Here is a 27,987-nt window from a genome sequence, read left to right as displayed (position 1 = left end):
CCATGTGAAGGCCGGACCGTTGAAACCCAAGTCAACCAAGTTAGCATCTCGAACAAACTGTTTAAAAGAAGACATAAATGGTATATTAGATTGGCCTCCCCATTTATCTTTTTGGTCTAACAGAGCATTCATATCTCCTATACAACAGTAAGGATTCGTAACATTATTAATACGGGATAATAAACTAGTCCAGAATCTAGGTCTATCCCTAACATTAGGCGGACCATAAATAAAAAAGATATCCCAAGGTTCGGCAAAAGGAAAAGTAACAGTAGCATGAATAAGATTAGAGGAATAAAAGTGAATATTCATATTTATATCAGCATTCCAGTACAAAAGGAGTCCACCGCTACGACCTATGGAGGGAACAGTAATAAACTCCGTAAGATAGTTTTTATTAAAACACATAAGAGGCATATAATTAATTAATTTGGTTTCAGAGAGAAAAACCACAGCCGGTTTAGTCGCTCTTAGGAACTGAGACAAAGTTTCTTTTGTCGGGGCGTTCCCTAACCCACGACAATTCCACGCCAGAATACTCATGGCGATTTCGGCATTGGGGATGCCGGCACCCTTTCATTACATAATACAATCGAGTGAGAGGATCGTTTATAATATTTAGGAGATCTATCATTGACAATATGCATTTCTTCATCGACATATCCTTGAACTCCTTGTTCTGCAGTCTGTTTTGGAACTGATGACGACGTTTCTCCCGAATACAGAGCATTTGAATATAATCCAGTAGATCCATACATGGTGTGAACTCCTCTCTTTTTGGTTTGACACAATCAGGACAACAAATCTCCGAAATTAACACTAATAGAAAAGTCAGGAATATTTTCATTCATAACATTGTCAGATTCAGAATTAATGAAATTATCATTGCCTAAATTAACCCGATTAACATGACAAAATGAATCAAGATCCTTGATTTTATTCTTAGCCGAGAACGGTACTTTGAAATCCTCCGAAAATTTAGGAGTCATGATTTTAGAAATTTTAGTCCTTTGTTCATCAGTGAGATTCTGTTTAAGAAGATCATTGCATGCTAACATGGTAGGGCAGTATTTAATGGTGTGTCCTGTAAAGCCACAAGCTATACAGAATCTCGGCAATTTTTCGATTTTAAGATGAACCGCAATGATTTTTGTATTAGACAATTTCAAGTAAACTCTAGGAACAAACGGTTTCTTCAAATTGAGTTATATCCTGACTCTCCCGAATAAAGTCCATTTGATAGCGTCTTCATTAGTGGTCGGAACGATAGTACCCAACGGTTCTGCTAGTCTATTAACAGTAGTACTATTGAGATGACTAGGAGGAAGACCATGCATCTGAACCCAAAACCATGCAGATTCGAAAATATGATCGCTCGGCATAATGTCCTGTTGACATTGTTGAAGAACAATCAACTCCTCCTGAATAACCCAAGGAGAGCTCTCTAAAGCAATTTCGAGTTCTGTAGCCGTATTGAATTTGATTAAGAACACGTTATCTTTAACCTCCGAAATATTGAATCGATTTGGTCCATGAATCACTCTTGATAACTTGGACATAGCCTGATTTAAATCTATTTGCTCGTCGCTTTGAAACCAAATTACTCCATTTTTCACTATATCTGATGAATTTTGAGTAACATCGTCTCCTTCAATCACAATTGGGGGAGGATCATCGGTTGTTAAAGCCGCAAATTGTTGAATAAACTGATTGCTTGGTTCAGCCATAGTAAAGAGATAAAACTAAGAAGAAAATTATATGAAACTCAAATGGAATTGACTGGCAGAAGAAAACAAGAGACTCCTATAGAGCGACTGAGATGGAATTCCCGGCTATAACAGCCTGAATTCGAGAAAAAGAGCAAATACAATGTTCGAGAAATCGATTAGAGGAATCTGGACCGTTGATAAAATCAATGTTCGAGATTAAAAGGTATAATGGAGGAACCCTTGTTTTTTTTTTTGGAAAAGAGGAACCCTTGTTTAATCCATTGGAAATCTGCCGACTATTGGTCATAAATAGAAGTATTTCAATCGTTTCCATAATCCCACCAGTAAAAAAGAACGTACGTCAATTTATTACCCTAAATCCAATAGGAGAAGATTTTCATCTGTTAGACTTTGGGTTTCTAGTTTAATATTTATATACTAGGGTTTTAGGTTTTAATACAATATACTCCTACAAGAAGAAAGACTTGATTAATAGTATAAAGATGGAATGTTCTTCTTCTTCTTCAATGCCCAATGGGTTACAAGAATCTTCATCCAAGTCAATTTCTGAAATAGTTAAAGGTTCTCATGAATTCATCATAAAAGAGTACTCTTATCTAAAGAAGATGCCTTGTCAGAAATTTATATCAAGTGATAAATTTCAATTCGGAGGCTACGATTGGGTAATGAGATTTTACCCAGCCGGTGACCTAATCACAGCCAACCCTATGTATGGATCAGTGTACGTAAGGTTGGACAGCGAAGTTGATGGGGTTGAGGTTTTTGTTGAGTTCACACTGATAAATCAAAGTGTGAAGGGAAAAAATAAAGTTTCAAGTTGTTTTCAAACTTTCAAATCAAAGACAGTGAGGTATGAATTTCTCTAACCAACAACTTATTTTGAGATTTCCCATTGCCCATTGGAGTTACTATTATCTTTTTTTGTTAAAGGAAGTTACTATTATCTTATTTGTTGATTGGAATTATGTGTCATGTCTTACAAAAGTCTCATGCCTCGTCCTTGTGTGGTTCGTGCAGAAGATTAAGTCTCTTTAACATCGAATTTGTTCTTGTGTTAAACAAATAATAGACGGGGCTTGAGTCAAGATATTACGTATTTTTTTCTTTTGTTCTTGTTACTCTAACTTTGATTAAATCCGCTATCACATGTTCACTATTGCAAAGTTTTTTATTATTATTAGGTTTAAATTTTAGTTGCTCCATTGTAGCACTCTACATTTTCATCTATTTAGTTAGAGACCATCTTTCATAGTTGTAAACTTGTAATGGTGAATAATGTTGACTAGATAATACACTTGTTTATTAATGAATGCTTTTCTTCTCGTACTGCTTTTCAGTGGATATAGAAATTTCATTCAAAGGGCAACTATCGAGAACTCAGGTTTTGTCAGAGATGATTGTCTTGTAATTAGGTGCACTCTGGGAGAAGTCAAATGTCATAGTCAGAAGCCTAAAATAGTTCAAATACCTCCACTCGCTATGGGCCAAAGTCTCAAAGAGTTGATGGAATCAGATATTGGTACTGATATTGCTTTTGAGGTTGGGGAAGAAACATTCAAAGCTCATAAATTGATACTTGCTGCTCAATCACCAGTATTTAAAGCCCAATTCTTTGGACTAATTGGAAATAAAGACATAGATAAGGTTTTAATAAAGGAGGTCGAACCCTCTGTTTTCAAGGTAATATTTTTCTTTTTTGACAAACTTTGGTACGCTCACGATCCTCTGCTACATTATCTGTTGCTTCAATATGCATGATTTATTGCATGAACCGGCCAACCATTACTATATACTTTACATATCCCCGTCGCGTGCAGGTAGCCGATTCTTCGAACCCTTTTCGGGTTGATTCCCATTAGAGTAGTCTAAATTTGTCGTACCAGAATTTTTTTGTCTCAATCAACCCAATTACTTTGTAAAAGTCTATAGGAGTAGTTAACTACAAGATTTTCTTATTTTGACGGTTGAGAATTAAGTTGTAAAGAAATAATGTTTGGAAGTTGGTGGTGTATCTATTATTATATATGTTTGTAAAGAAATATGTGTGTGTAACTGTGTATCAAACAGATCATATTTTGATTTGCAAAGTAGTTAAAAACGTATTTCCACATAAAATAACGTATGAAAGAGGTATGACCCATACCAGTACCTCATAACGTCGCAATCCATTTACTAGGTAACATTCGAACTGGCTAGATTATCTGACATTGGGAATGAACAATGAAACGTCATCTCTTCATCATTGCATACACAATTCGCTACCTTTGTCAACATGTCGTATGTTGACAGGGTACATCTTTGGTCAGCTGTCTTTGGTTATAGTTAGTTTTGTACTATTTCGTAGACAATATGTTTATTCTTTTGATGCATATTGAAATGATATTTACATGTCGTATTGTAGGCCATGCTCATATTTATGTACTCGGACGAGCTTCCACCTTCCGCTCCACCAAAAATGGTGTATAATCTTTTAGCGGCTGCAGATCGGTTTGGCTTAAATAGGTTGAAACTCTTATGCGAGTTGAGAGTATGTGAAGAGATGACCACAAGCACAGTGGCAACATCACTATTGTTAGCAGAAAATCATCATTGTTCTAATCTTAAGACTTTCTGTCTACAATTTGTTGCTGAATCAGGAAATTTGGGAGGTAGGTTTCATGTACTAAGTAATGTTGGTAAATGATAAGATTAGCCTTCACATCTTAAGTTTTGGTGAAATTGAGTTTTTAAGTTTCTATTTGTTAATTGTCATATATTTTATGTGCAGAGGTGATGAAATCTGAAGGGTTTGAATATTTGAAAGCGTGTTGTCCCTCATTGGCATTGGAGCTTTTCCAATTTGTTTGTAGACTTAAATGTTGACTCCTACATTGACGACTCATGGGAAAAGCATACTGAAAAATAGTAGAATTGAATTATAAAGGGTGAATTTTATTCCTAAGTGATATATTTTATCGAGTTAGGACAAGGTGTTAACATGTCCATAGTTTAAATATCTAAATACAATATGAAACTTTAACAAAAAAAAATACAATATGGAAATGATAAACCACTCATTTTTCTCTCATAGGCATAGTTATATTTTTTTTTTCTTGAAATACATTATCTTTTTTTTTGTTAAAGAGTACTTAATATTAATTAAACTAAAACACTATTACAATACTGTTTAATTAAAAAGAAAGGAACATTCTTCCATATATGGCGTTTGTTCTTCTTTCGTGCCTATTTAGGCAGCTTGTCTGCTTGAGAGTTTAATTTCCTTTTAGTATATATGAAGATGGTGTTGTCGAAACTTTTTCCTATATCTCGTAATTTGTTGATGTGCACTTTGGATTGCCACTGGATTTTGTGTCTGTTATCTTGAAGATGCTTGATGAGGTTGCAGTTATCGCTTTCAATGATAATGTATTTGTGTTCATTATCTTTCGCCTAAGTCATACCTTTGAGAATGGCAATCGCTTCACTCTCTTCACTAATTTTGAAATACATTATCATTATATTTGGCTACTTCTGTACAATTCGGAATACCGTAAGATAAAAATGTCTAATTAAGTGCAGTGTAACGAAGATAAAAATGTCTTATTATCTAGTTAATATTTATGATTTAATAAAATATATAGTTGTATATTAGTTTCTCTTCTAATAACTATAAGCGCGTGCACACACATATATATATACACACCGAGTATGTAATTTCTGCTCTCTATTATTAGTTTACAGCTATATATAATTCTTGCAACTACAAAGTCTATAATTCTTGGTTCTTTTGTTGGCATAAACACAAGGCCACCCAATTTGGGTGAGTAAAATCAGTATCATATGTGAATGAACTTCAAGAGATGGTACCCGAAGTACACTTTTACTTCCATGACACAATTAGTGGCAAGATTATTTCCAACGGCTAGTAAGCTGGTAGAAGCACCTAGTACAAAAAAAAAAAAATTCTTCAACTCCAATTGGGTGCGGTTTACATAATAGAAGACCCACTAACAGAAGGAACCGACCGGAGTACTAAAACTGTGGGTGGTGCTGGAGGTCTATATGGTCATTCGGAAAATAAAGAATTAGTGCTTATAATGAAAATGAGTCTTGTAATTACAAGCGACGTAAGTTCAATGGGAGTAGTACGTATTAGTATTTTGAGATGCAACCTGACTATTTAAAGGTTACGTGAATTTTCACTTGATGGGGGAACTGGTTTTCAGTCGCCCCGTGGGTTTATAGATGCCAAGACCTGTTGGGTGAACTCTACCGTGCGTGATGCTATCATTGAATACACATGTTCCGTGATTCACTATTAATTCAAAGAGTGATGAAAGTGAAATTCAAAATTTGCTCGATTATTTGTTATCTTTTAAATTCGTTCAAACTTTTTTTGTTGCAATGAATTTAGTTTAAACTAACTTCTTGGTTTTGTACTTTTAGCCTAATTTTACCCATCAACTCCACTACTTTGTCCGACTAATATCCTGGTTAAATTCCGACTGGGATTGTGGCTGGAGAAAATTTAAAGAGAGATTTTCACTCTCTAAATCTTGTCCGACCACATATTTCGCCTGAATTAAAACTATCGTTGAATACTCACATATGGTAATTCATTATTAATCCGAGGAGTTATGAGCACAAATTCCCTCTCTAAATCTTGTTTGACGACGTACTCTAGTTGGAATGCAGCCCCAATATTGGTGGGACAAATGAACATTTGTCTTCACCCATAATAAGAGTCTATGATATGATTGGCAATCATTGATTCAGGGGCGGCAGCTCAAATTTGTGTTAAATTTTTTTTTTAAAGAACCATTTATTTTGGCTAACTTCCTCTAATTCTCTAAGGAGGAATAACCGGGCTCAATAAAAACGAACTAAAAGCATCTCTATGTTAAATTAACTAACGAAGGATTTCTAGATTGGAGAAATCTTACAAGCATGTGATAACTATTGTGAAGCCTTAATGAAATGACATGAGTTGGAAGTGAGGTTGAAAAGTGTTGAAATAATTGACAAACATTTAGAAGAACAACCTATAGGAGTATAGATGGTGGTACAGTTATACTAGGTGGTGATAGTATATGTAAAACTGTGGGACTCGGAACAATACGTATCAAGATGCACGATGGAGTGGTGAGAACATTGACGGATGTAAGACACATACCCGATTTGCGAAAAAATCTAATTTCGCTCGGGTGTGTTAGAGCGGAACGACTGTAAGATAATTATAGAAAATGGCTCCATAAAAGTCGTTAAGGGTTCTTTGGTGGTAATTGATAGGCCTAAAAAAAGTCTATTCCCCAAGTGTAGGGATCAAGTTATAGTAAAGTTTGTAAATCGGGAAATCGTTCAAAGGGACAAGTAATTTTATCTAAATCTTAAATTAACACAACCTTTCCTTGACTTGATTGATTTTGAAAATAATAAAATAATGACAAACTAAATAGGAAGGGGGTAAGATGAGAAAGAAAAATCTAGGATTTAGAATCCACCATATTAGTTCACTTTTTAACACATATAATTAATCAACTAAGCCTCTTTCTTTATAACTCAAAATTTAATATAATGAACTATATAAATTTCTGGAGATATTCTTGATAAAAGCATTTCATATTCATGTATTTAAAGACATTAAAGCACAATAAAAAAGTTTAATTAATCAAATCACATATCTTAAAAAGATCCATAATAGGTTTCATCATAACCCCTAAATATAAGATTAGCTATTCATTGGATCTAGAGAAATATTCATTAAACTACAATTAAATGGAATTAAATGGAAAATGAAAAGAAATCACCAAAGAAGATCTAGATCCATAGCTCCATGTGCCTCCATGTTGATGTTCAATATTAGCTCCAAATTTGTTCAATAATATTACACCAAAGATTCCAAATAGTAGCTTTTTTAGAAGATGATAGAAGAGAAATTTAAAAGAGAAATAGATTTAGAGAAGAAGTTATGGAGAAATTAGAAGTTTAGATGAAGAAATTAGAAAAGAAAGATATTGGAAAGAAATTATGATGGAATGGGTAGTAAAAGAATGGAGGCTAAAAGAGGAGAGGGAATGAGAGGGTTTTCAAGTCTAGAGAGAAATGAAAGAGGTAGACATTTACTTATAGATGGGTTGATGGCTAGGGTTTTAGGAGTTAATTGGCAGAAAATGGGAGAAAGAGGGTTAAAATAGGAAGTTAGGGTTGCTTTCTACTCAAGAAATGATTTCTTATTGGTTGAACATAAAGTGAGACAAAAAGGAGGGGTATAAAAGTAATTTCCAGAGGGCTTAAAAGGAGAAAAGAGGGGACCACCCGTTTTGTGCATTCAGGACGTGCCACGTCACCTTGTTGTGTCCCACCAGCCAGAATGGTGCCCAACAGTGTCCCACTGGTCCACTTCCTTTGACTTCAACTTTGACTTAGCATATTTCACTCATCCGGACTCCGATTTGACTTCCGTTTTCTCCTACGAGCTCGTATCGGACTCTACTTCTCACCCATGCACTGAACTTGGTCAAATTTACCAGAATACCCTTGTGTCCAAAAGACCAAAATGCCCTTCAAGTAACTTCCTCCCGTTTTTAATCGCTTTTCACACATAACTCTACAAAAGACACATAATCAAGAAAACCAACCATTTTATTACAATAAAGGCTCGAAACAAACTAACTCGACTAAATTAAACGACTCAGATGGGACATTTTCATGACCCATCAGTAATGAGAGGTACTCGTTACGGTAATTTATACAAACTTTTGGGGACAACAATTACGGGAGATGTAGCAGTAGGAATCAGTGGAAGGGATCCAACGGCTAGTACGAGGCTTTGGCATCTGCGCCTTGGGCATATGTGCGAAAAGGGTCTATTTTTGATGTGCGGGAAGGCTTGTTAAAGGACATGGAGAAGCCTTGCATGGAGTTTTGTAAGCATTGTGTGTTCGGGAAGGCACACAGGGTGACGTTCTCTACAAGCAAGCACAGGAACAAAGAGGTATTAGACTACGTACATACCGATGTCTGGGGACCGGCAAAGTTACCTTCCAAGGGTAGTTCCAGGTTTTTTGTTACATTCGTTGATGATCATTCGAGATTTGTCTGGCTTTATTTTCTAAAGCATAAGAATGAGGTATTCAACACGTTCCTGGTGTGGAAAGCAATGGTTGAAAACAAAACTGGTCGAAGACATTAAGATCGGATAATGGGACCGAGTACACGGATGGGGCATTCAAGGAGTTTTGTAACCAGGAAAGCATTGTGAGGCATTGAACAGTAGTAAACACACCTCAACAGAATGGAGTCGCAGAGAGATTGAACCGTACACTACTTGAGAAGGGTAGATGTATGCGCTCCAATTCGGGATTAGGCGTAGAATGGTGGGCATAATCTGTTGCTACAGCTTGTTATATTGTGAACAAGTCTCCACATTCAACTTTAGATGGCGACATACCTTACGAGGTGTGGTCCGGTGAACATGCAGATTACGGGAGACTTAGGATTTTCGGTTGTACGACCTATTACCATGTTAAAGGTAACAAACTTGATAATAGAGCAAAGAAGACAATTTTCTTAGGATATGCTACAGGACTCAAGGGTTATCGGCTATGGTCTACGGAATACAAGAAGTTTATAATCAGCAGAGATGTGGTGTTTGATGAGTCATCTATTGTAGCTATGGCGAAAGCTACGGTGCCTAGTTGTGGTGATGTTGGGTCTACTAAAGCTCAAGTAGTGGAAGTAGAAGCCGAAGACCAACGGGTTTCTAGGAATCATGATCAGGTGAAGCATCAGGATAATACTCAGGATGAGGAAATTGATGAACCCGATCATGAGGAGGTTCAAGGGGAAGGTACACAAGTTTTACAACAACAACAACAGGATGTTTCGGTACACACTAGGCCGAAACGGTTATATAAGCCGGTACAGAGGTTAGGGTCAAACAAACCTCTTAGGCATTATGGGCAGGCAAATGTGGTTGAATATGCACTCTCGGTGGAAGATGACAAGCCGGTCACTTTCAAACAAGCTATTACCGTAGAGGAAAGAGAGAGTTGGTTGTTTGCTATGCAAGAAGTGATGGAGTCTCTTCACAAGAACAAGACATGGGAAGTTGTCCCATTGCCCGAAGGTAAGTCTGTTATTGGTTGTAAATGGGTGTACAAGAAGAAAGAGGATTCTTCCGAAATCAAGGGTACAAGGTATAAGGCAAGACTAGTGGGCAAGGGTTATCCACAGAAAGAAGGGGTCGACTACAATGAGATTTTCTCACCGGTCGTGAAACATACTTCTATTCGGGTGCTATTGAGTATTGTTGCTCACAGGGATCTTAAGCTGGAACAACTCGATGTTAAAACTGCCTTCTTGCACGGAGATTTGGAAGAAGAAATTTATATGGCTCAACCTGAGAGATACAAGGTTGAGGGTAAAGAAAATCAAGTATGTCGTTTGAGGAAGTCTCTTTACGGATTGAAACAATCCCCTCGCCAATGGTACAAACGATTTGATTTTTTCATGCTAAAGCATGATTTTCGCAGAAGTGACTATGATTGTTGTGTATACATCAAGAAGCTTCGCGAAGGTGACTTTATTTATCTCCTTTGGTATGTGGATGACATGCTTATTGCTTCTCGAAGCATGGTGGAGATAGATAAGTTGAAATCTCAACTCAGTCAAGAGTTTGAGATGAAAGACATGGGCACTGCAAAGAAGATACTGGGAATGAAGATTAAGAGAGAGCGGTCAAGTAAGAAACTGTGCTTGAGTCAGAAAGGTTACATCGAACGAGTAGTTTCTCGGTTCGGGATGCAGAATGCGAAGGCGGTGTCAACACCTTTGGCACCAGACTTCAGGCTCTCGGGAAGACAATCTCCCACTACTACGGTGGAGAAGGATCATATGGATCGTGTACCGTATGCTAGTGCAGTTGGCACTTTGATGTACGCTATGGTGTGTACTCGTCCGGATATTTCACAGGCGGTCAGTGTGGTTAGTAGGTTTATGGAAAACCCGGGGAAGACACATTGGGAGCTGTGAAGTGGGTGTTGAGGTAATTGAAGGGTACTGTTGCTACGGGTTTGTGCTTTGGTGGAGACACATGTCAAGTAAGCGGTTATGTTGACTCGGATTATGCTGGTGATCTAGACAGAAGACGATCTACTACTGGTTATGTATTTAAGGTACATGGTGCTCCAGTTAGTTGGCGATCGATGTTACAATCTACAGTTGCGTTATCTACTACGGAGGCCGAGTATATGGCTATTGCCGAGGGTGTGAAGGAAGCATTGTGGTTGTGGGGTCTTCTGGATGATCTAGGGATTAAGCAGGAGCGCGCAGAGGTATGGTGTGATAGTCAAAGTGCGATTCCCTTGGCGAAGAATCAGGTTCATCATGCTCGTACTAAGCATATCAATGTCAGGTATCACTTCGTACAGGATGTCGTAGAGGAAGGTGATGTTTCTCTCATGAAGGTTCACACAGATGAGAATCCCGGGGACATGTTGAGTAAAGTGGTGACATGTAGCAAGTTTCAGCATTGCCTGGAATTGCTACAAATCGACTCGTGTTAAGTTGCCCGAAAGGGCGTAATGGCGACAAGATAAACTTTATGTGAAGGATTGGTAAAACTACGGTAGGCTTGATCCTGTAAAAGGGTACGTAGGCAACCATGGTCATATGGCGCAGTCGGATGAAGTTACAAGAAGCAGATATATCTTACAAGGAGTATCCTGGTGTTCGTCCAAAATTTGAAGTGTATCAAATTGTGTACGAGGTGGAGAATTGTAAGAGGCTGTTTTTATTGGAGGCGGTTTAACATCTTCATAGGCAGTTTCCAAATTTTGGTTTCAAATTGGTTTTGAATTATGGCGGTTTCAAAAGAGGAGGTTTGGTGAGGTCGGTTCCGCCGACTCCAATTGGCATCAATTTTTTGGAAGTTTTTTGATATATATATGGGGTTTGAGAGCCTCTACTATTATCACCAACAACTCTTCTTTAAAGAGAGCTGGAGAGAGAGAGCAAGTGAGAGAGAAATTTTGTTCATAGTTTTGAGCGATGTTTAATTTCTCGGTCGTCGTAGATTTAATATAGAAGGTTAATTTCTATACGGTACCATCTTGGGACGAACTTGCGGGTTGTGTGAGTCCTCTTCATCTATCCTTCAATAAAGGTTCTTGTTCGCCCGAGGACGTAGGCTTTAAGCCGAACCTCGTTAATTCTGCTTGCATATTTAGTTTTGGCATAACTTTTCGATTAATCTTCATAATCGGATCAATTTCTAGGATAGGTTCGATAGCTTCCACGAATGTTTAGTACTAACATTTCCTGTTTGCCCTCTTGGGTTGCATATCCGTTTTTCCCTCTTAATATTAAATCAAATTATTCAAAAAAAAACTAATATTTCGAGTTAATAATGAGTTCAGAAAATAAACAAAAAAAATTACAACGGGGAATATTAAACTTGTAACTCATGCTTGTTATACAAGATGTTTACAAACTAAAATACATTTCTTTTATCAAATAATTTTAGACAGTCAAATTATTAAATTTTGTACTTACGAGCCCTCGCTCTTTGAGAAATATTGTGGTTTGAAGGGCTTTGTGTGACCGCACCGGTTGCACCCCTCAAACATGACCCTACTTAGAAGTTGTGATGATGGTCGGAAGTGTAAATGAAGATTAGAGTTAAAAAATAACTAAGTTGATTAAGTTGTGAATTCAAAACAAGATTGTCCCTAATCAGTTCTGATTGACGAATAGTTTGGATGCCCCCTACGGGCATCCTACATAAAGATTAATGGTTATTTCCCAATTGACCTCCTAGTTTATGACCAGCTTTTCATGTCTCTAGTTTATCCAAGATACCCAGATGAACCTTTTTTTGCATTTACCGTCGATAGATCGTTAAAGTCAGAATTTCTATTACAAAATTACCCTTCTTTTAACTATGTCACATAAATCTCTTTCTCTCTCTAAAATTTTTCTCTGTAAACTTTGTCTCTCATCATTTTTTCTCTTTAATATAAAATCCAATTTTTTGGCCACTGAATCCATGTTGGAATCGGAGTCGATTTTGGCTCGACCCGACTCGTCAAACTCAGAAACGGAACGCGCCATTGCGTTTGTCTCGTCGAGGTCTACAATTTAGAGCTAAGAATCACTCAAATCCGATTCCGGATGAATGAGAAATTCAAGGTTAAAGTTTGAACGAAGATCGGTTGAAATAGGTACTAAATCGTCAAAGAGGACAAGTTAAAATAGGGACCGTTCAAGCGAAGCGCGCACGTCCTAATCTGGACGGTAGGCGTTCAATGCGCGGGATTTTGCAAGATCCGACGGTCGCGCAAATGAGGGGGCGGGACAGCTTCGGGCCGAGCGCAGAAGCGTTGGATCCTCGCGGATCCAACGGTCCGCGCTAATCCCGTGTCGGGCAAGACGCGGGATCCCACCAGATCATCATCTAACGGCCGAGCTTCTTCTCTGTTGGGCATCTCTCGGGCACGCGCGAACCGCATCTGACGGCCAGCGTTCCGTCCGCGTTTTCAAGATCGATCTGATGGCCCAAGATGAACCGACTTTTAATATTCAGTTAAAGTCCCTAGTTTCGAACAACTATGTCTTTTGAACCCAAAAGGCAAATGCACCTATTCAATTCCTATATAAACCCACCAAACCCACTTCATTTTTCATCAATTCAATTCATTCTCTTCTTCTCTTCCCTTCTAACAATTAGAAGTTCTAGTTAGCCTAGAATATCTAATTAAGGAAGTATTTCTAGAAGTTCTGGTTAGACTAGAATATCTGGGAAAAGGAAGAAAGAAGTTTCGAGTGAAATTTGAATTTCCGAAGCATCTAGAAGATCATCCGCATTAGCCCAAGAGCTCATAATACTGACAAAGGTTCGTCCGCTTTCAGAATATAGAAGTACCATCTTAAAATTCTGAAAGGTTAGTCGTTGTATCCCGAAGGCATTCACCCTAACGTTTGGTACTGTTACGGGGGTGTAAAATGTCTTAAGGAAAGAGAATCTATTCTCGCCTCGACTACATTAACCGAAAGAAAGAATATTGATAAATCATAATTATTCTTTAAATCGTCTATCTCTCTATAAGTTAGAGAAAGGAAACTCTGTCTAAATCAAGCCAAGACAGAGAGAAATCGACTTATCGATTAATAACCAGAGGAACAACAATCTTAAGACATTTTACAACGATTATTTCTCTGGTTATAAGATATTAATTTGGTTTACTTTCTTTGTGTTTCAGAAAACGAAATGGCACGAACAAGAACTTCTCTACGAGTCATTCCGCCTAACACCAACAATGGGGAAAAACCAGAGAAGTTCAAGGGAACTGACTTCAACCGATGGAAGTTGAAGATGATGTTCAACCTAACGACATTGGGTCTGGTTAAATACTTAATCGAAGAGAGACCCGCCCATGCAGAAATAGAGGATGAGGCGCAACGTATCGCTGAAATAGATGCATGGAAACAAGAAGACTTCTTGTGCAAGAACTATATCCTGAACAGTTTAGATGACGGACTCTATAATCTATATTCGGTTATAGAAACATCTAAACAACTGTGAGGACACCCTTATCAATAAGTATAAAACTGAAAAGGCGGGTGTCAAAAAGTTCATCGTAGGACGATTCTTGGACTACAAGATGACTGATTCAAAACCAGTTATGACCCAAGTCCAAGAACTGTAGAGTCTCCTACATGAACTACAGGCAGAGAACATGATAACGAATGAACCTTTCCAGGTCCAAGCTCTGATTGAAAAATTACCCACAGGGTGGAAAGACTTCAAAAATTATCTCCGCCACAAGAATAAGGATATGAGCCTTGAAGAACTCATCCTAAAGCTTCGAATCGAAGAGGTCAGTCGCATTGCCGAGAAGAACTCTAAAAGACTCTCGAATGTGAACGTTGTAGAGATTAGTCCAAGTAAGAAGCGTAAGCATCCGTCTAAAGACGGAGGAAAGACGAAGAAAAAGACCAGGTTCGGCCAATGTTACAACTGTGGCAAAAGAGGTCATCTAGCTAAGGATTGTCGTTCCAAAACCGGCAAAAGACATAAGAAGGCGAATGACCGAGCCTCGCTGGTAGAAGACACCGAAACTCAGAATCTATGTGCTATGATTACTGAAGCCGAAGAAGTGACTGAGAAACTTCAGAACTTGAACCTCTGTGCAGTGGTAGCTGAAGTTAACCTGGTTAACAACCAGAGAGAGTGGTGGGTCGACACCGGAGCAACTCGTCACATTTGTGGTGACAAAAGCCTCTTCTCTTCTTATAACGAAGTAGGTGAAGGAGAAACCCTGTTCATGGGAAACGACTCAACCACCCGGGTCAGAGGAAAAGGGAAGATCATACTAAAGTTCACTTCAGGAAAGGAAGTAACTTTGAACGATGTACTCCATGCTCCAGATATCCGAAAGAATCTGGTTTCTGATTCTCTTCTAAGTAAGAATGGGTTCAAACTAGTCTTTGAGTCAAACAACTTCGTCTTGTCTAAGAATGGGATGTATGTTGGGAAGGGCTACTTATGTGGGGGGTTATTTAAACTATATGTAACCTCTGTAACGCCAAAGGCGTCTATTATTAAAATTAATAATTCCGTTTATATTGCTGAGTCCTTTAATATTTGGCATGAAAGACTAGGACATGTGAATAACAAGTCATTAAAGAAATTAATGAACTTAGAGTTAATTCCGAAAGTCGAAATTGATTCAAAACGAACATGTCAAACATGTGTAGAATCAAAAATGACTAAGACATCGTTCAAATCAATAGAACGAGACACAGAACCTCTAGACTTAATTCACAGTGATATTTGTGACTTAAAGATGGTTCAAACCAGAGGTGGTAAAAAGTACTTCATCACTTTTATCGATGACTCCACTCGGTTTTGTTATGTTTACTTACTAAGGAGTAAGGATGAAGCAATCGATAAGTTCGAGCTTTATAAAACCGAAGTGGAAACTCAACTTAATAAAAAGATTAAGGCTTTGCGAAGCGATCGAGGTGGAGAGTATGATTCTCCTTTCGCCGAGATATGTGCGAAGAATGGAATACTTCATCAAACGACGGCTCCTTATACACCTCAACAAAATGGTGTAGCAGAGCGGAAAAACAGAACATTAAAAGAAATGATGAACGCTTTCTTAATAAGTTCTGGTTTACCTCAGAACTTGTGGGGGGAGGCGATATTATTGGCTAATCACTTATTAAATAAGTTACCCCGTAGAAAAACAGGTAAAATTCCATATGAATTATGAAAAGGAAGGATGCCATCCTTTAAATACACGAAAGTGTGGGGGTGCCTAGCGAAGCTATTAGTTCCTCCTCCTAAACGGGTCAAGATAGGACCTAAAACTGTGGACTGTGTATACATAGGGCCCGCAATAAATAGTGGCGCCTATAGATTTCTAGTGCAGAAGTCTGAAATTGAAGATATACACGTCAACACCATTCTGGAATCGAGAGATGCTAAGTTCTTTGAACACATCTTTCCTTTCAAATAGAATACAGAAGTCTCATCTGAAAGTAAAAAACGTGTAAGAGATGAGGAAGAGGAAAATCCAGAAACATCTAAAGAAGATGATATGGAAATCGAGGAAACAATACTCGAACCTCGAAGGGGCAAAAGGACAAAGAAAGCTAAGACATTTGGTCCTGATTTTCTAACCTATATGGTAGAAAATGAACCTCAAACTTTCACAGAAGCAATGGCTACTCCAGAAGCTCCATTCTGGAAAGAAGCTGTTAATAGTGAAATAGAATCCATCATGCAAAATCATACATGGGAGCTAGTAGACCTCCCACCGGGTTGTAAGCCTCTAGGCTGCAAATGGATTTTCAAAAGGAAATTGAAAACAGAACGCGCCATTGCGTTCGTCTCGTCGAGCTCTACAATTTAGAGCCAAGAATCACTCAAATCCGATTCCGGATGAATGAGAAATTCAAGGTTAAAGTTTGAACGAAGATCGGTTGAAATAGGTACTAAATCGTCAAAGAGGACAAGTTAAAATAGGGACCGTTCAAGCGAAGCGCGCACGTCCTAATCTGGACGGTAGGCGTTCAATGCGCGGGATTTTGCAAGATCCGACGGTCGCGCAAATGAGGGGGCGGGACAGCTTCGGGCCGAGCGCAGAAGCGTTGGATCCTCGCGGATCCAACGGTCCGCGCTAATCCCGTGTCGAGCAAGACGCGGGATCCCACCAGATCATCATCTAACGGCCGAGCTTCTTCTCTGTTGGGCATCTCTCGGGCACGCGCGAACCGCATCTGACGGCCAGCGTTCCGTCCGTGTTTTCAAGCTCGATCTGATGGCCCAAGATGAACCGACTCTTAATATTCAGTTAAAGTCCCTAGTTTCGAACAGCTATGTCTTTTGAACCCAAAAGGCAAATGCACCTATTCAATTCCTATATAAACCCACCAAACCCACTTCATTTTTCATCAATTCAATTCATTCTCTTCTTCTCTTCCCTTGTAACAATTAGAAGTTCTGGTTAGCCTAGAATATCTAATTAAGGAAGTATTTCTAGAAGTTCTGGTTAGACTAGAATATCTGGAAAAAGGAAGAAAGAAGTTTCGAGTGAAATTTGAATTTCCGAAGCATCTAGAAGATCATCCGCATTAGTCCAAGAGCTCATAATACTGACAAAGGTTCGTCTGCTTTCAGAATATAGAAGTACCATCTTAAAATTCTGAAAGGTTAGTCGTTGTATCCCGAAGGCATTTACCCTAACGTTTGGTACTGTTACGGGGGTGTAAAATGTCTTAAGGAAAGAGAATCTATTCTCGCCTCGACTACATTAACCGAAAGAAAGAATATTGATAAATCATTATTCTTTAAATCGTCTATCTCTCTATAAGTTAGAGAAAGGAAACTCTGTCTAAATGAAGCCAAGACAGAGAGAAATCGACTTATCGATTTGTAATCAGGAAGGCATTGTGAGGCACTGGACAGTAGTAAACACACCTCAGCAGAATGGAGTCGCAGAGAGATTGAACCGTACACTACTTGAGAAGGCTAGATGTATGCGCTCCAATTCGGGATTAGGCGTAGAATGGTGGGCGGAATTTGTTGCTACAGCTTGTTATATTGTGAACAGGTCTCCACATTCTTCTTTAGATGGCGGCATACCTTACGAGGTGTGGTCAGGTGAACATGCAGATTACGGGAGACTTAAGGTTTTCGGTTGTACGGCCTATTACCATGTTAAGGGTAACAAACTTGACAATAGAGCAAAGAAGGCAATTTTCTTAGGATATGCTACAGGAGTCAAGGGTTATCGGCTATGGTGTACGGAAGACAAGAAGTTTGTAATCAGCAGAGATGTGGTGTTTGATGAGTCATCAATTGTAGCTATGGCGAAAGCTACGGTGCCTAGTTGTGTTGATGTTGGGTCTACTAAAGCTCAAGTAGTGGAAGTAGAAGCCGAAGACCAACGGGTTTCTAGGAATCATGATCAGGTGGAGCATCAGGATAATACTCAGGATGAGGAAATTGATGAACCCGATCATGAGGAGGTTCAAGGGGAAGGTACACAAGTTTTACAACAACAACAGCAGGATGTTTCGGTACACACTAGGCCGAAACGGTTATATAAGCCGGTACAGAGGTTAGGGTCAGACAAACCTCTTAGGCATTACGGGCAGGAAAATGTGGTTGAGTATGCACTCTCGGTGGAAGACGACGAGCCGGTCACCTTCAAACAAGCTATTACCGCGGCGGAAAGAGAGAGTTGGTTGGTTGCTATTCAAGAAGAGATGGAGTCTCTTCACAAGAACAAGACATGGGAGGTTGTCCCATTGCCCGAAGGGAAGTCTGTTATTGGTTGTAAATGGGTGTACAAGAAGAAAGAGGATTCTTCCGTGATCAAGGGTACAAGGTATAAGGCAAGACTAGTGGCCAAGGGTTATGCACAGAAAGAAGGGGTCGACTACAATGAGATTTTTTCACCAGTCGTGAAACATACTTCTATTCGGGTGCTATTGAGTATTGTTGCTCATAGTGATCTTGAGCTGGAACAACTCGATGTTAAAACCGCCTTCTTGCACGGAGATTTGGAAGAAGAAGTTTATATGGCTCAACTTGAGGGATACAAGGTTGAGGGTAAAGAAAATCAAGTATGTCGTTTGAGGAAATCTCTTTACGGATTAAAACAATCCCCTCGCCAATGGTACAAACGATTTAATCTTTTCATGCTAAAGCATGGTTTTCACAGAACTGACTATGATTGTTGTGTATACATCAAGAAACTTCGCGGAGGTGACTTTATTTATCTCCTTTTGTATGTGGATGACATGCTTATTGCTTCTCGAAGCATGGTGGAGATAGATAAGTTGAAATCTCAACTCAGTCAAGAGTTTGAGATGAAAGACATGGGCGCTGCAAAGAAGATACTAGGAATGGAGATTAAGAGAGTGCGGTCAAGTAAGAAACTGTACTTGAAACAGAAAGGTTACATCGAACGAGTAGTTTCTCGATTCGGGATGCAGAATGCGAAGGCGGTGTCAACACCTTTGGCACCACACTTCAGGCTCTCGGGAAAACAATCTCCCACTACTACGGTGGAGAAGGATCATATGGATCGTGTACCGTATGCTTGTGCAGTTGGCAGTTTGATGTACGCTATGGTGTGCACTCGTCCAGATATTTCACAGGCGGTCAGTGTGGTTCGTAGGTTTATGGCAAACCCGGGGAATACACATTGAGAAGCTGTGAAGTGGGTCTTGAGGTACTTGAAAGGTACTGTTGATACGGGTTTGTGCTTTGATGGAGACACATGTCAGGTAAGCGGTTATGTTGACTCAGATTATGCTGGCGATCTAGATAGAAGACGATCTACTACTGGTTATGTATTTAGGGTACATGGTGCTCCAGTTAGTTGGCGATCGATGTTACAATCTACAGTTGCGTTATCTACTACCGAGGCCGAGTATATGGCTATGGCCGAGGGTGTGAAGGAAGCATTGTGGTTGTGGGGTCTTCTGGATGATCTAGGGATTAAGCAGGAGTGCGTAGATGTATGGTGTGATAGTCAAAGTGCAATCCATTTGGCGAAGAATCAGGTACATCATGCTCGTACTAAGCATATCGATGTCAGGTATCACTTTGTACGAGATGTCATAGAGGAAGGTGATGTTTCTCTCATGAAGGTTCACACGGATGAGAATCCCGCGGACATGTTAACTAAAGTGGTAACATGTAGCAAGTTTCAGCATTGTCTGGAATTGCTACAAATCGGCTCGTGTTAAGTTGCCCGAAAGGGCATAATGGCGACAAGGTTTTCTTTATGTGAAGGGTTGGTAGAACTACGGTAGGCTTGATCCTGTAAAAGGGTACGTAGGCAGCCATGGTCATGTGGCGCAATCGGATGAAGTTACAAGAAACAGATATATCTTACAAGGAGTATCCTGGTGTTCGTCCAAAATTTGAATGTATCAAATTGTGTACGAGATGGAGAATTGTAAGAGGGTAGTTTCTAAAAGTGGAGAGGCGGTTTAGTGCCAAATTGGCTTAGGCGGTTTAGTGCCAAATTAGCTTATGGCGGTTTAGTGCCAAATTGGGATGGTTTCAAATTTTTTGGCTCAATAGGCAGTTTCCAATTTTTTGTCTTATAATATATATAAATAGGGGTTGAGTGCTTTGTAATCTACACACCAACACAAGCAACAACAACTCTTCTTTAGAGAGCTAGAGAGAGAGCAAGAGTGAGAGAAATTTTCATAGTTTTTGAGCGGTGTTAAATTTCTCGGTCGTCGAAGATTTAGTATAGAAGGTTATTACTATACGGTACCATCTTGGGACGAACTTGCGGGTTGTGTGAGTCGTCTTCATCTATCCTTCAATAAAGATTTCTTGTTCGCCCGAGGACGTAGGCTTTAAAGCCGAACCTCCTTAATTCTGTTCGCATATTTAGATTTTGGCTTAGCTTTACGATTAATCTTCATAGTCGGATCAATTTCTAGGATAGGTTCGAGCTTCCGCGACTTTTAGTTATAACAAAAGGCTTTCTTGAAAAAAAAATTTCCTTTTATTAGGTTTCGGTTATAGTTGTTACATTGGAAAACTCAACATGTTCTTTTTATTTGGTTAGAGACAATCTTTGATAAAACAGTTGTTTATTTAAGTGTACATTTCTTGGATTGTTTTTCAGGGGATTTCCAACTTTCACACGGAGGAGAGCCCTCGAGTACGGAGGTTTTGTCAAGGATGATTGTCTTGTTAGTAGATGCACATTGGGAGTAGTCGGACACCATCCTCAAGAGCTTAAAACAGTTCACATATCTCCACTCGATATGGGCCAAAATCTCAAAGAGTTGATGGTTTCAGATATTGGTACTGATATTACTTTTGAGGTTGGGGAAGAAACATTCAAAGCCCATAAATTGATACTTGCTGCCCGCTCACCAGTATTTAGAGCTCAATTCTTTGGACTAATTGGATATCATGACATAATAAGGTTTCAATAAAGGAGGTTGACCCTCTGTTTTCAAGGTAATATTTTGTACTTTTCTCATAACTTTGAAATGTTCATATCTTCTGCTACATTATTTGTTGCTTCAATATTATGCATGATTGTTGAATGAATTGGCTTAATGTCACCATATACTCTGATCTATCCCCAGCCATGTGCCATGTGCGCGTACCTGATTCTATGTTTTCGTTTTGGGTGGATTTGCATTCCAATACTCCAAATTTGGGGTACCGGAATTTTGTCTCAATTAACAGAGTTACTTTTTACAAATCTATAAGAGTAGTTAACTACAAGAGTTTCTTATTTAGACGATCAAGATTTAAGCTTTATAGAGAATGTTTGGAAGTTGGTGGTGTATCTTATATATATGTATATATATATATATATAAAGAGGTATACCCCTCCCTAGCCTACCCAATAACATTGAACTGGCCAGATTGCCCAGCGTCGAGAATGGACATTGAGATGTCATCTTTTCATTGCACGCACAATTCGCTACCTTGTCTGTGAGAGGCAGTTTCCAAAATTCTTGTAGGCGGTTTGAAAAATTAGGATGGCATAAATTGGCAGTTTCACATTGGCATTGGCGGTTTGTAATGGTTGCAAATTGTGAAAGAGGCGGTTTGTACCATTGGCGGTTTGTAATGGTTTCTAAATCTTTTAGACCAATTCCTAAAACTAATTCCTAAACCGGCTTATACTAATATTTAAATAGAGGACTTGAGTGCTTTGTATCACAATCAACACAAGCAACAACAACACTTCTTTAGAGAGCTAGAGAGAGAGAGCAAGTAAGAGAGTTTTTTTTCATAGTTTTTGAGCGGTGTTAAATTTCTCGGTCGTCGAAGATTTAGTATAGAAGGTTAATTTCTATACGGTACCATCTTGGGACGAACTTGCGGGTTGTGTGAGTCGTCTTCATCTATCCTTCAATAAAGATTTCTTGTTCGCCCGAGGACGTAGGCTTTAAAGCCGAACCTCGTTAAATTCTGTTCGCATATTTGATTTTGACTTAGCTTTTCGATTAATCTTCATAATCGGATCAATTTCTAGGATAGGTTCGATAGCTTCCGCGTGTCCTTTAGTTACAACAATTGGTACCAGAGCCTTGTTGAGATTGAACGAAGAAGAAGATGGGATCGAGAAGTGGTACGGTCAAATCAGGGAAATATGAGATAGAGAAGTTCAATGGGAAAAACGATTTTTCTTATTGGCGGATGCAGATGAAGAATCTGCTAATCTCGCAGAAATTACACAAGACGTTGGCGGGAAAGAAACCAGGAGATATGTTAGATGAGGATTGGGAGGAGTTAGATCTCGAAGCACGAGCAACCATTATGTTGTGTCTTGAGAGGGACGTGGCGTTCCTAGTAGACGGAGAAACAACGGCGGCGAGTGTGTGGTTAAAGCTAGAAAGCAGTTTCATGACGAAAACTTTAACGAATCGGGTCTACTTAAAATCTAAATTATTCACATGTAGAATGGAAGAGGGTTCTTCTATTCAGGAATATGTGAATAGGTTTGACAGGATTATCTCAGATTTGAAGGATATTGATGTTAAGGTTGAGGATGAGGACCAAGCCCTCATATTGTTACTTTCATTGCCAAAATCCTATGAAAACCTTGTTCAAACTTTGATGCTTGTTGGTGATAGTCTAAGCATGGAAGAGACGAGAAATTCGCTATTAACGGATGACCTTCGTAAGGTTGCTACTAGCAGTATGGCGTCGGGTGGAGTAGACAAGGATCAAGCACAAGGGTTGTTTGTAACGAGGGGGAGGAGTAATGAAAGGGAAAAGGGAAAGGAATCTAGATCCAAATCTAGAGGCTCTTTCAAGAAAACGTGCTTTAGTTGTGGTGAGCTTGACCACTTTAAAGCGGCTTGTCCAAAGAGAAAGTTGAAGCAAAAGAACGAAGACTACAAGGGGAAACAAGAGATGCAAGAGGCGGGATATGTGTCAGAAGACCCTGACGAATGTTTCTCGGTGACAGAGGTGTCTGAGAAGATCTCCGATAAGTGGATGCTTGATTCAGGGGCGTCACATCATATGTGTCCAAATAGGGAGTGGTTTACTACCTATAGGAGTATAGATGGTGGTACAGTTATACTGGGTGATGATAGTATATGTAAAACTGTGGGACTCGGAACAATACGTATCAAGATGCACGATGTAGTGGTGAGAACATTGACGTACGTAAGACACATACCCGATTTGCGGAAAAATCTAATTTCCCTTGGTGTGTTGGAGAGGAACGGTTGTAAGATAATTATAGAGAATGGCTCCATAAAAGTCGTTAAGGGTTCTTTGGTGGTAATGAGAGGTACTCGTTACGGAAATTTATACAAACTTTTGGGGACAACAATTACGGGAGATGTAGCAGTAGGAATCAGTGGAAGGGATCCAACGGCTAGTACGAGGCTTTGGCATATGCGCCTTGGGCATACGTCAGAAAAGGGTCTATCTTTGATGTGCGGGAAAGGCTTGTTGAAGGACATGAAGAAGCCTTGCATGGAGTTTTGTGAGCATTGTGTGTTCGGGAAGGCACACAGGGTGACGTTCTCTACAAGCAAGCACAGGAGCAAAGAGGTGTTAGACTACGTACACACCGATGTCTGGGGACCGGCAAAGTTACCTTCCAAGGGTGGTTCCAGGTATTTTGTTACATTCGTTGATGATCATTCGAGATTTGTCTGACTTTATTTTTTGAAGCATAAGAATGAGGTATTCAACACATTCCTGGTGTGGAAAGCAATGGTTGAGAACAAAACTGGTCGAAAGCTGAAGACGTTAAGGTCGGATAATGGGACCGAGTACACGGATGGGGCATTCAAGGAGTTTTGTAATCAGGAAGGCATTGTGAGGCACTGGACAGTAGTAAACACACCTCAGCAGAATGGAGTCGCAGAGAGATTGAACCGTACACTACTTGAGAATGCTAGATGTATGCGCTCCAATTCGGGATTAGGCGTAGAATGGTGGGCGGAATCTGTTGCTACAACTTGTTATATTGTGAACAGGTCTCCACATTCTTCTTTAGATGGCGGCATACCTTACGAGGTGTGGTCAGGTAAACATGCAGATTACGGGAGACTTAAGGTTTTCGGTTGTACAGCCTATTACCATGTTAAAGGTAACAAACTTGACCATAGAGCAAAGAAGGCAATTTTCTTAGGATATGCTACAGGAGTCAAGGGTTATCGGCTATGGTGTACGGAAGACAAGAAGTTTGTAATCAGCAGAGATGTGGTGTTTGATGAGTAATCTATTGTAGCTATGGCGAAAGCTACGGTGCCTAGTTGTGGTGATGTTGGGTTTACTAAAGCTCAAGTAGTGGAAGTAGAAGCCGAAGACCAACGGGTTTCTAGGAATCATGATCAGGTGAAGCATCAGGATAATACTCAGGATGAGGAAATTGATGAACCCGATCATGAGGAGGTTCAAGGGGAAGGTACACAAGTTTTACAACAACAACAACAGGATGTTTCGGTACACACTAGGCCGAAACGGTTATATAAGCCGGTACAGAGGTTAGGGTCAGACAAACCTCTTAGGCATTACGGGCAGGCAAATGTGGTTGAGTATGCACTCTCGGTGGAAGACGACGAGCCGGTCACCTTCGAACAAGCTATTACCGTGGCGGAAAGAGAGAGTTAGTTGGTTGCTATGCAAGAAGAGATGGAGTCTCTTCACAAGAACAAGACATGGGAGGTTGTCCCATTGCCCGAAAGGAAGTCTGTTATTGGTTGTAAATGGGTGTACAAGAAGAAAGAGGATTCTTCCGAGATCAAGGGTACAAGGTATAAGGCAAGACTAGTGGTTAAGGTCTATGCACAGAAAGAAGGGGTCGACTACAATGAGATTTTCTCATCAGTCGTGAAACATACTTCTATTCGGGTGCTATTGAGTATTGTTGCTCATAGTGATCTTGAGCTGGAACAACTCGATGTTAAAAACGCCTTCTTGCACGGAGATTTGGAAGAAGAAATTTATATGGCTCAACCTGAGGGATACAAGGTTGAGGGTAAAGAAAATCAAGTATGTCGTTTGAGGAAGTCTCTTTACGGATTGAAACAATCCCCTCGCCAATGGTACAAACGATTTGATTTTTTCATGCTAAAGCATGGTTTTCGCAGAAGTGACTATGATTGTTGTGTATACATCAAGAAACTTCACGAAGGTGACTTCATTTATCTCCTTTTGTATGTGGATGACATGCTTATTGCTTCTCGAAGCATGGTGGAGATAGATAAGTTGAAATCTCAACTCAGTCAAGAGTTTGAGATGAAAGACATGGGCGCTGCAAAGAAGATACTGGGAATGGAGATTAAGAGAGAGCGGTCAAGTAAGAAACTGTACTTGAAACAGAAAGGTTACATCGAAAGAGTAGTTTTTCGATTCGGGATGCAGAATGCGAAGGCGGTGTCAACACCTTTGGCACCACACTTCAGGCTCTCGGGAAAACAATCTCCCACTACTACGGTGGAGAAGGATCATATGGATCGTGTACCGTATGCTAGTGCAGTTGGCAGTTTGATGTACGCTATGGTGTGTACTCGTCCGGATATTTCACAAGCGGTCAGTGTGGTTAGTAGGTTTATGGCAAACCCGGGGAAGACACATTGGGAAGTTGTGAAGTGGATTTTGAGGTACTTGAAGGGTACCACTGATACGGGTTTGTGCTTTGGTGGAGACACATGTCAGGTAAGCGGTTATGTTGACTCAGATTATGCTGGCGATCTAGATAGAAGACGATCTACTACTGGTTATGTATTTAGGGTACATGGTGCTCCAGTTAGTTGGCGATCGATGTTACAATCTACAGTTGCGTTATCTACTACGGAGGCCGAGTATATGGCTATGGCGGAGGGTGTGAAGGAAGCATTGTGGTTGTGGGGTCTTCTGGATGATCTAGGGATTAAGCAGGAGTGCGTGGATGTATGGTGTGATAGTCAAAGTGCAATCCACTTGGCGAAGAATCAGGTTCATCATGCTCGCACTAAGCATATCGATGTCAGGTATCACTTTGTACGAGATGTCATAGAGGAAGGTGATGTTTCTCTCATGAAGGTACACACAGATGAGAATCCCGCGGACATGTTGACTAAAGTGGTGACATGTAGCAAGTTTCAGCATTGCCTGGAATTGCTACAAATCGGCTCGTGTTAAGTTGCCCGAAAGGGCGTAATGGCGACAAGGTAAACTTTATGTGAAGGGTTGGTAGAACTACGGTAGGCTTGATCCTATAAAAGGGTACGTAGGCAGCCATGGTTATATGGTGCAGTCAGATGAAGTTATAAGAAGCAGATATATCTTACAAGGAGTATCCTGGTGTTCGTCCAAAATTTGAAGAGTATCAAATTGTGTACGAGGTGGAGAATTGTGAGAGGCAGTTTCCAAAATTCATGTAGGCGGTTTGAAAGATTAGGATGACATAAATTGGCAGTTTCACATTGGCATTGGCGGTTTGTAATGGTTGCAAATTGTGAAAGAGGCGGTTTGTACCATTGGCGGTTTGTAATGGTTTCTAAATCTTTTAGACCAATTCCTAAAACTAATTCCTAAACCGGCTTATACTAATAGTTAAATAGAGGACTTGAGTGCTTTGTATCACAATCAACACAAGCAACAACAACTCTTCTTTGGAGAGCTAGAGAGAGAGAGCAAGTAAGAGAGTTTTTTGTTCATAGTTTTTTAGCGGTGTTAAATTTCTCGGTCGTCGAAGATTTAGTATAGAAGGTTAATTTCTATACGGTACCATCTTGGGACGAACTTGCGGGTTGTGTGAGTCGTCTTCATCTATCCTTCAATAAAGATTTCTTGTTCGCCCGAGGACGTAGGCTTTAAAGCCGAACCTCGTTAAATTCTGTTCGCATATTTGATTTTGACTTAGCTTTTCGATTAATCTTCATAATTGGATCAATTTCTAGGATAGGTTCGATAGCTTCCGCGTGTCCTTTAGTTACAACATTGTCAAAATATGATATGCTCACGGTTTACCGGTTTGTACGCTATTTTTGGTTATAGTAAGCTGGACTATTCGGTAGACATTATATATTGTGTGATGCATATAGAATAAGACATACTTCTTTAAGAAGTTCTACGATTTATAGAACTTAGATTCCTAACGAGATTTACATGTTGTATTGTAGGCCATGCTCATGTTTATGTACTCGGACGAGCTTCCTCTTTCCACTCCGACAAACATGGTGTTGAATCTCGTAGTTGTTGCAGATCGATTTGGCTTGGATAGATTGAAACTCTTTTGTGAGTCGAGATTATGTGAAGAAGTTATAACTAGCACAGTTAGAACAACACTAGTATTAGCAGAAAAACACCATTGTTCCCATCTTAAGACTTTCTGTCTTAAATTTGTTGCTGAACCCGGTCACCTGGAAGGTGAGCTTTGTTCGGTCAAAACTAAGTAATGTTGATAAAAGATAAGATTAGCCTTCAGATATTAAGGTTTGTTCAAATTGAGTTTTAAGTTCTTATTTGTGGATTGTGATGTATTTTATGTGCAGAGGTAATGAAATCTGAAGGATATGAATATTTGAAAGCGAATTGGCCCTCATTGACGTTGGAGCTTTTGGGGGCAGTTGAAGGGAGGTGCCTGGAATCAAACTTATTATTGAGTAAGAAAAATAAATTCTTTTGGGATTGTTTGCTCCCAGAAATCCAGAATGACTGGGAAAGTGTAAGGGGAAACAACTTGCTTAAAATGGCATATTTTATTATAAGTTTTTTTTTCTCCAAGCTATTATTGTTATAAACCACTTGCACAAG

At 39.6% G+C, this 27,987-nt stretch overlaps 2 protein-coding genes across 2 annotated transcripts; both read left to right on the top strand.

The window, feature by feature from the left end:
* The first annotated feature begins 2,173 nt into the window (after nt 1-2,173).
* Nucleotides 2,174-4,852, top strand: LOC147565031 (BTB/POZ and MATH domain-containing protein 3-like). Its single transcript, XM_086666353.1, has 4 exons — nt 2,174-2,580; nt 3,068-3,410; nt 4,132-4,378; nt 4,498-4,852. The coding sequence occupies exons 1-4, from the start codon at nt 2,213-2,215 to the stop codon at nt 4,590-4,592; spliced, it is 1,053 nt and encodes a 350-aa protein (XP_086522479.1). The 5' UTR covers nt 2,174-2,212; the 3' UTR covers nt 4,593-4,852.
* A 6,717-nt stretch (nt 4,853-11,569) lies between these two features.
* On the top strand, nt 11,570-27,888 carry LOC147565030 (BTB/POZ and MATH domain-containing protein 3-like). The gene is made up of 6 exons (XM_086644900.1): nt 11,570-11,595; nt 20,882-21,187; nt 27,132-27,195; nt 27,354-27,600; nt 27,726-27,810; nt 27,876-27,888. The coding sequence occupies exons 1-6, from the start codon at nt 11,570-11,572 to the stop codon at nt 27,886-27,888; spliced, it is 741 nt and encodes a 246-aa protein (XP_086501026.1).
* Nucleotides 27,889-27,987: the final 99 nt, after the last annotated feature.

Source organism: Eschscholzia californica, unplaced genomic scaffold, assembly GCF_041429995.1.
Source record: "Eschscholzia californica isolate CP2 unplaced genomic scaffold, dmEscCali1.0.p SCAF_1, whole genome shotgun sequence".
Classification (NCBI taxonomy): Eukaryota; Viridiplantae; Streptophyta; class Magnoliopsida; order Ranunculales; family Papaveraceae; genus Eschscholzia; species Eschscholzia californica.
This window is presented reverse-complemented; position numbering and strand designations above follow the sequence as displayed.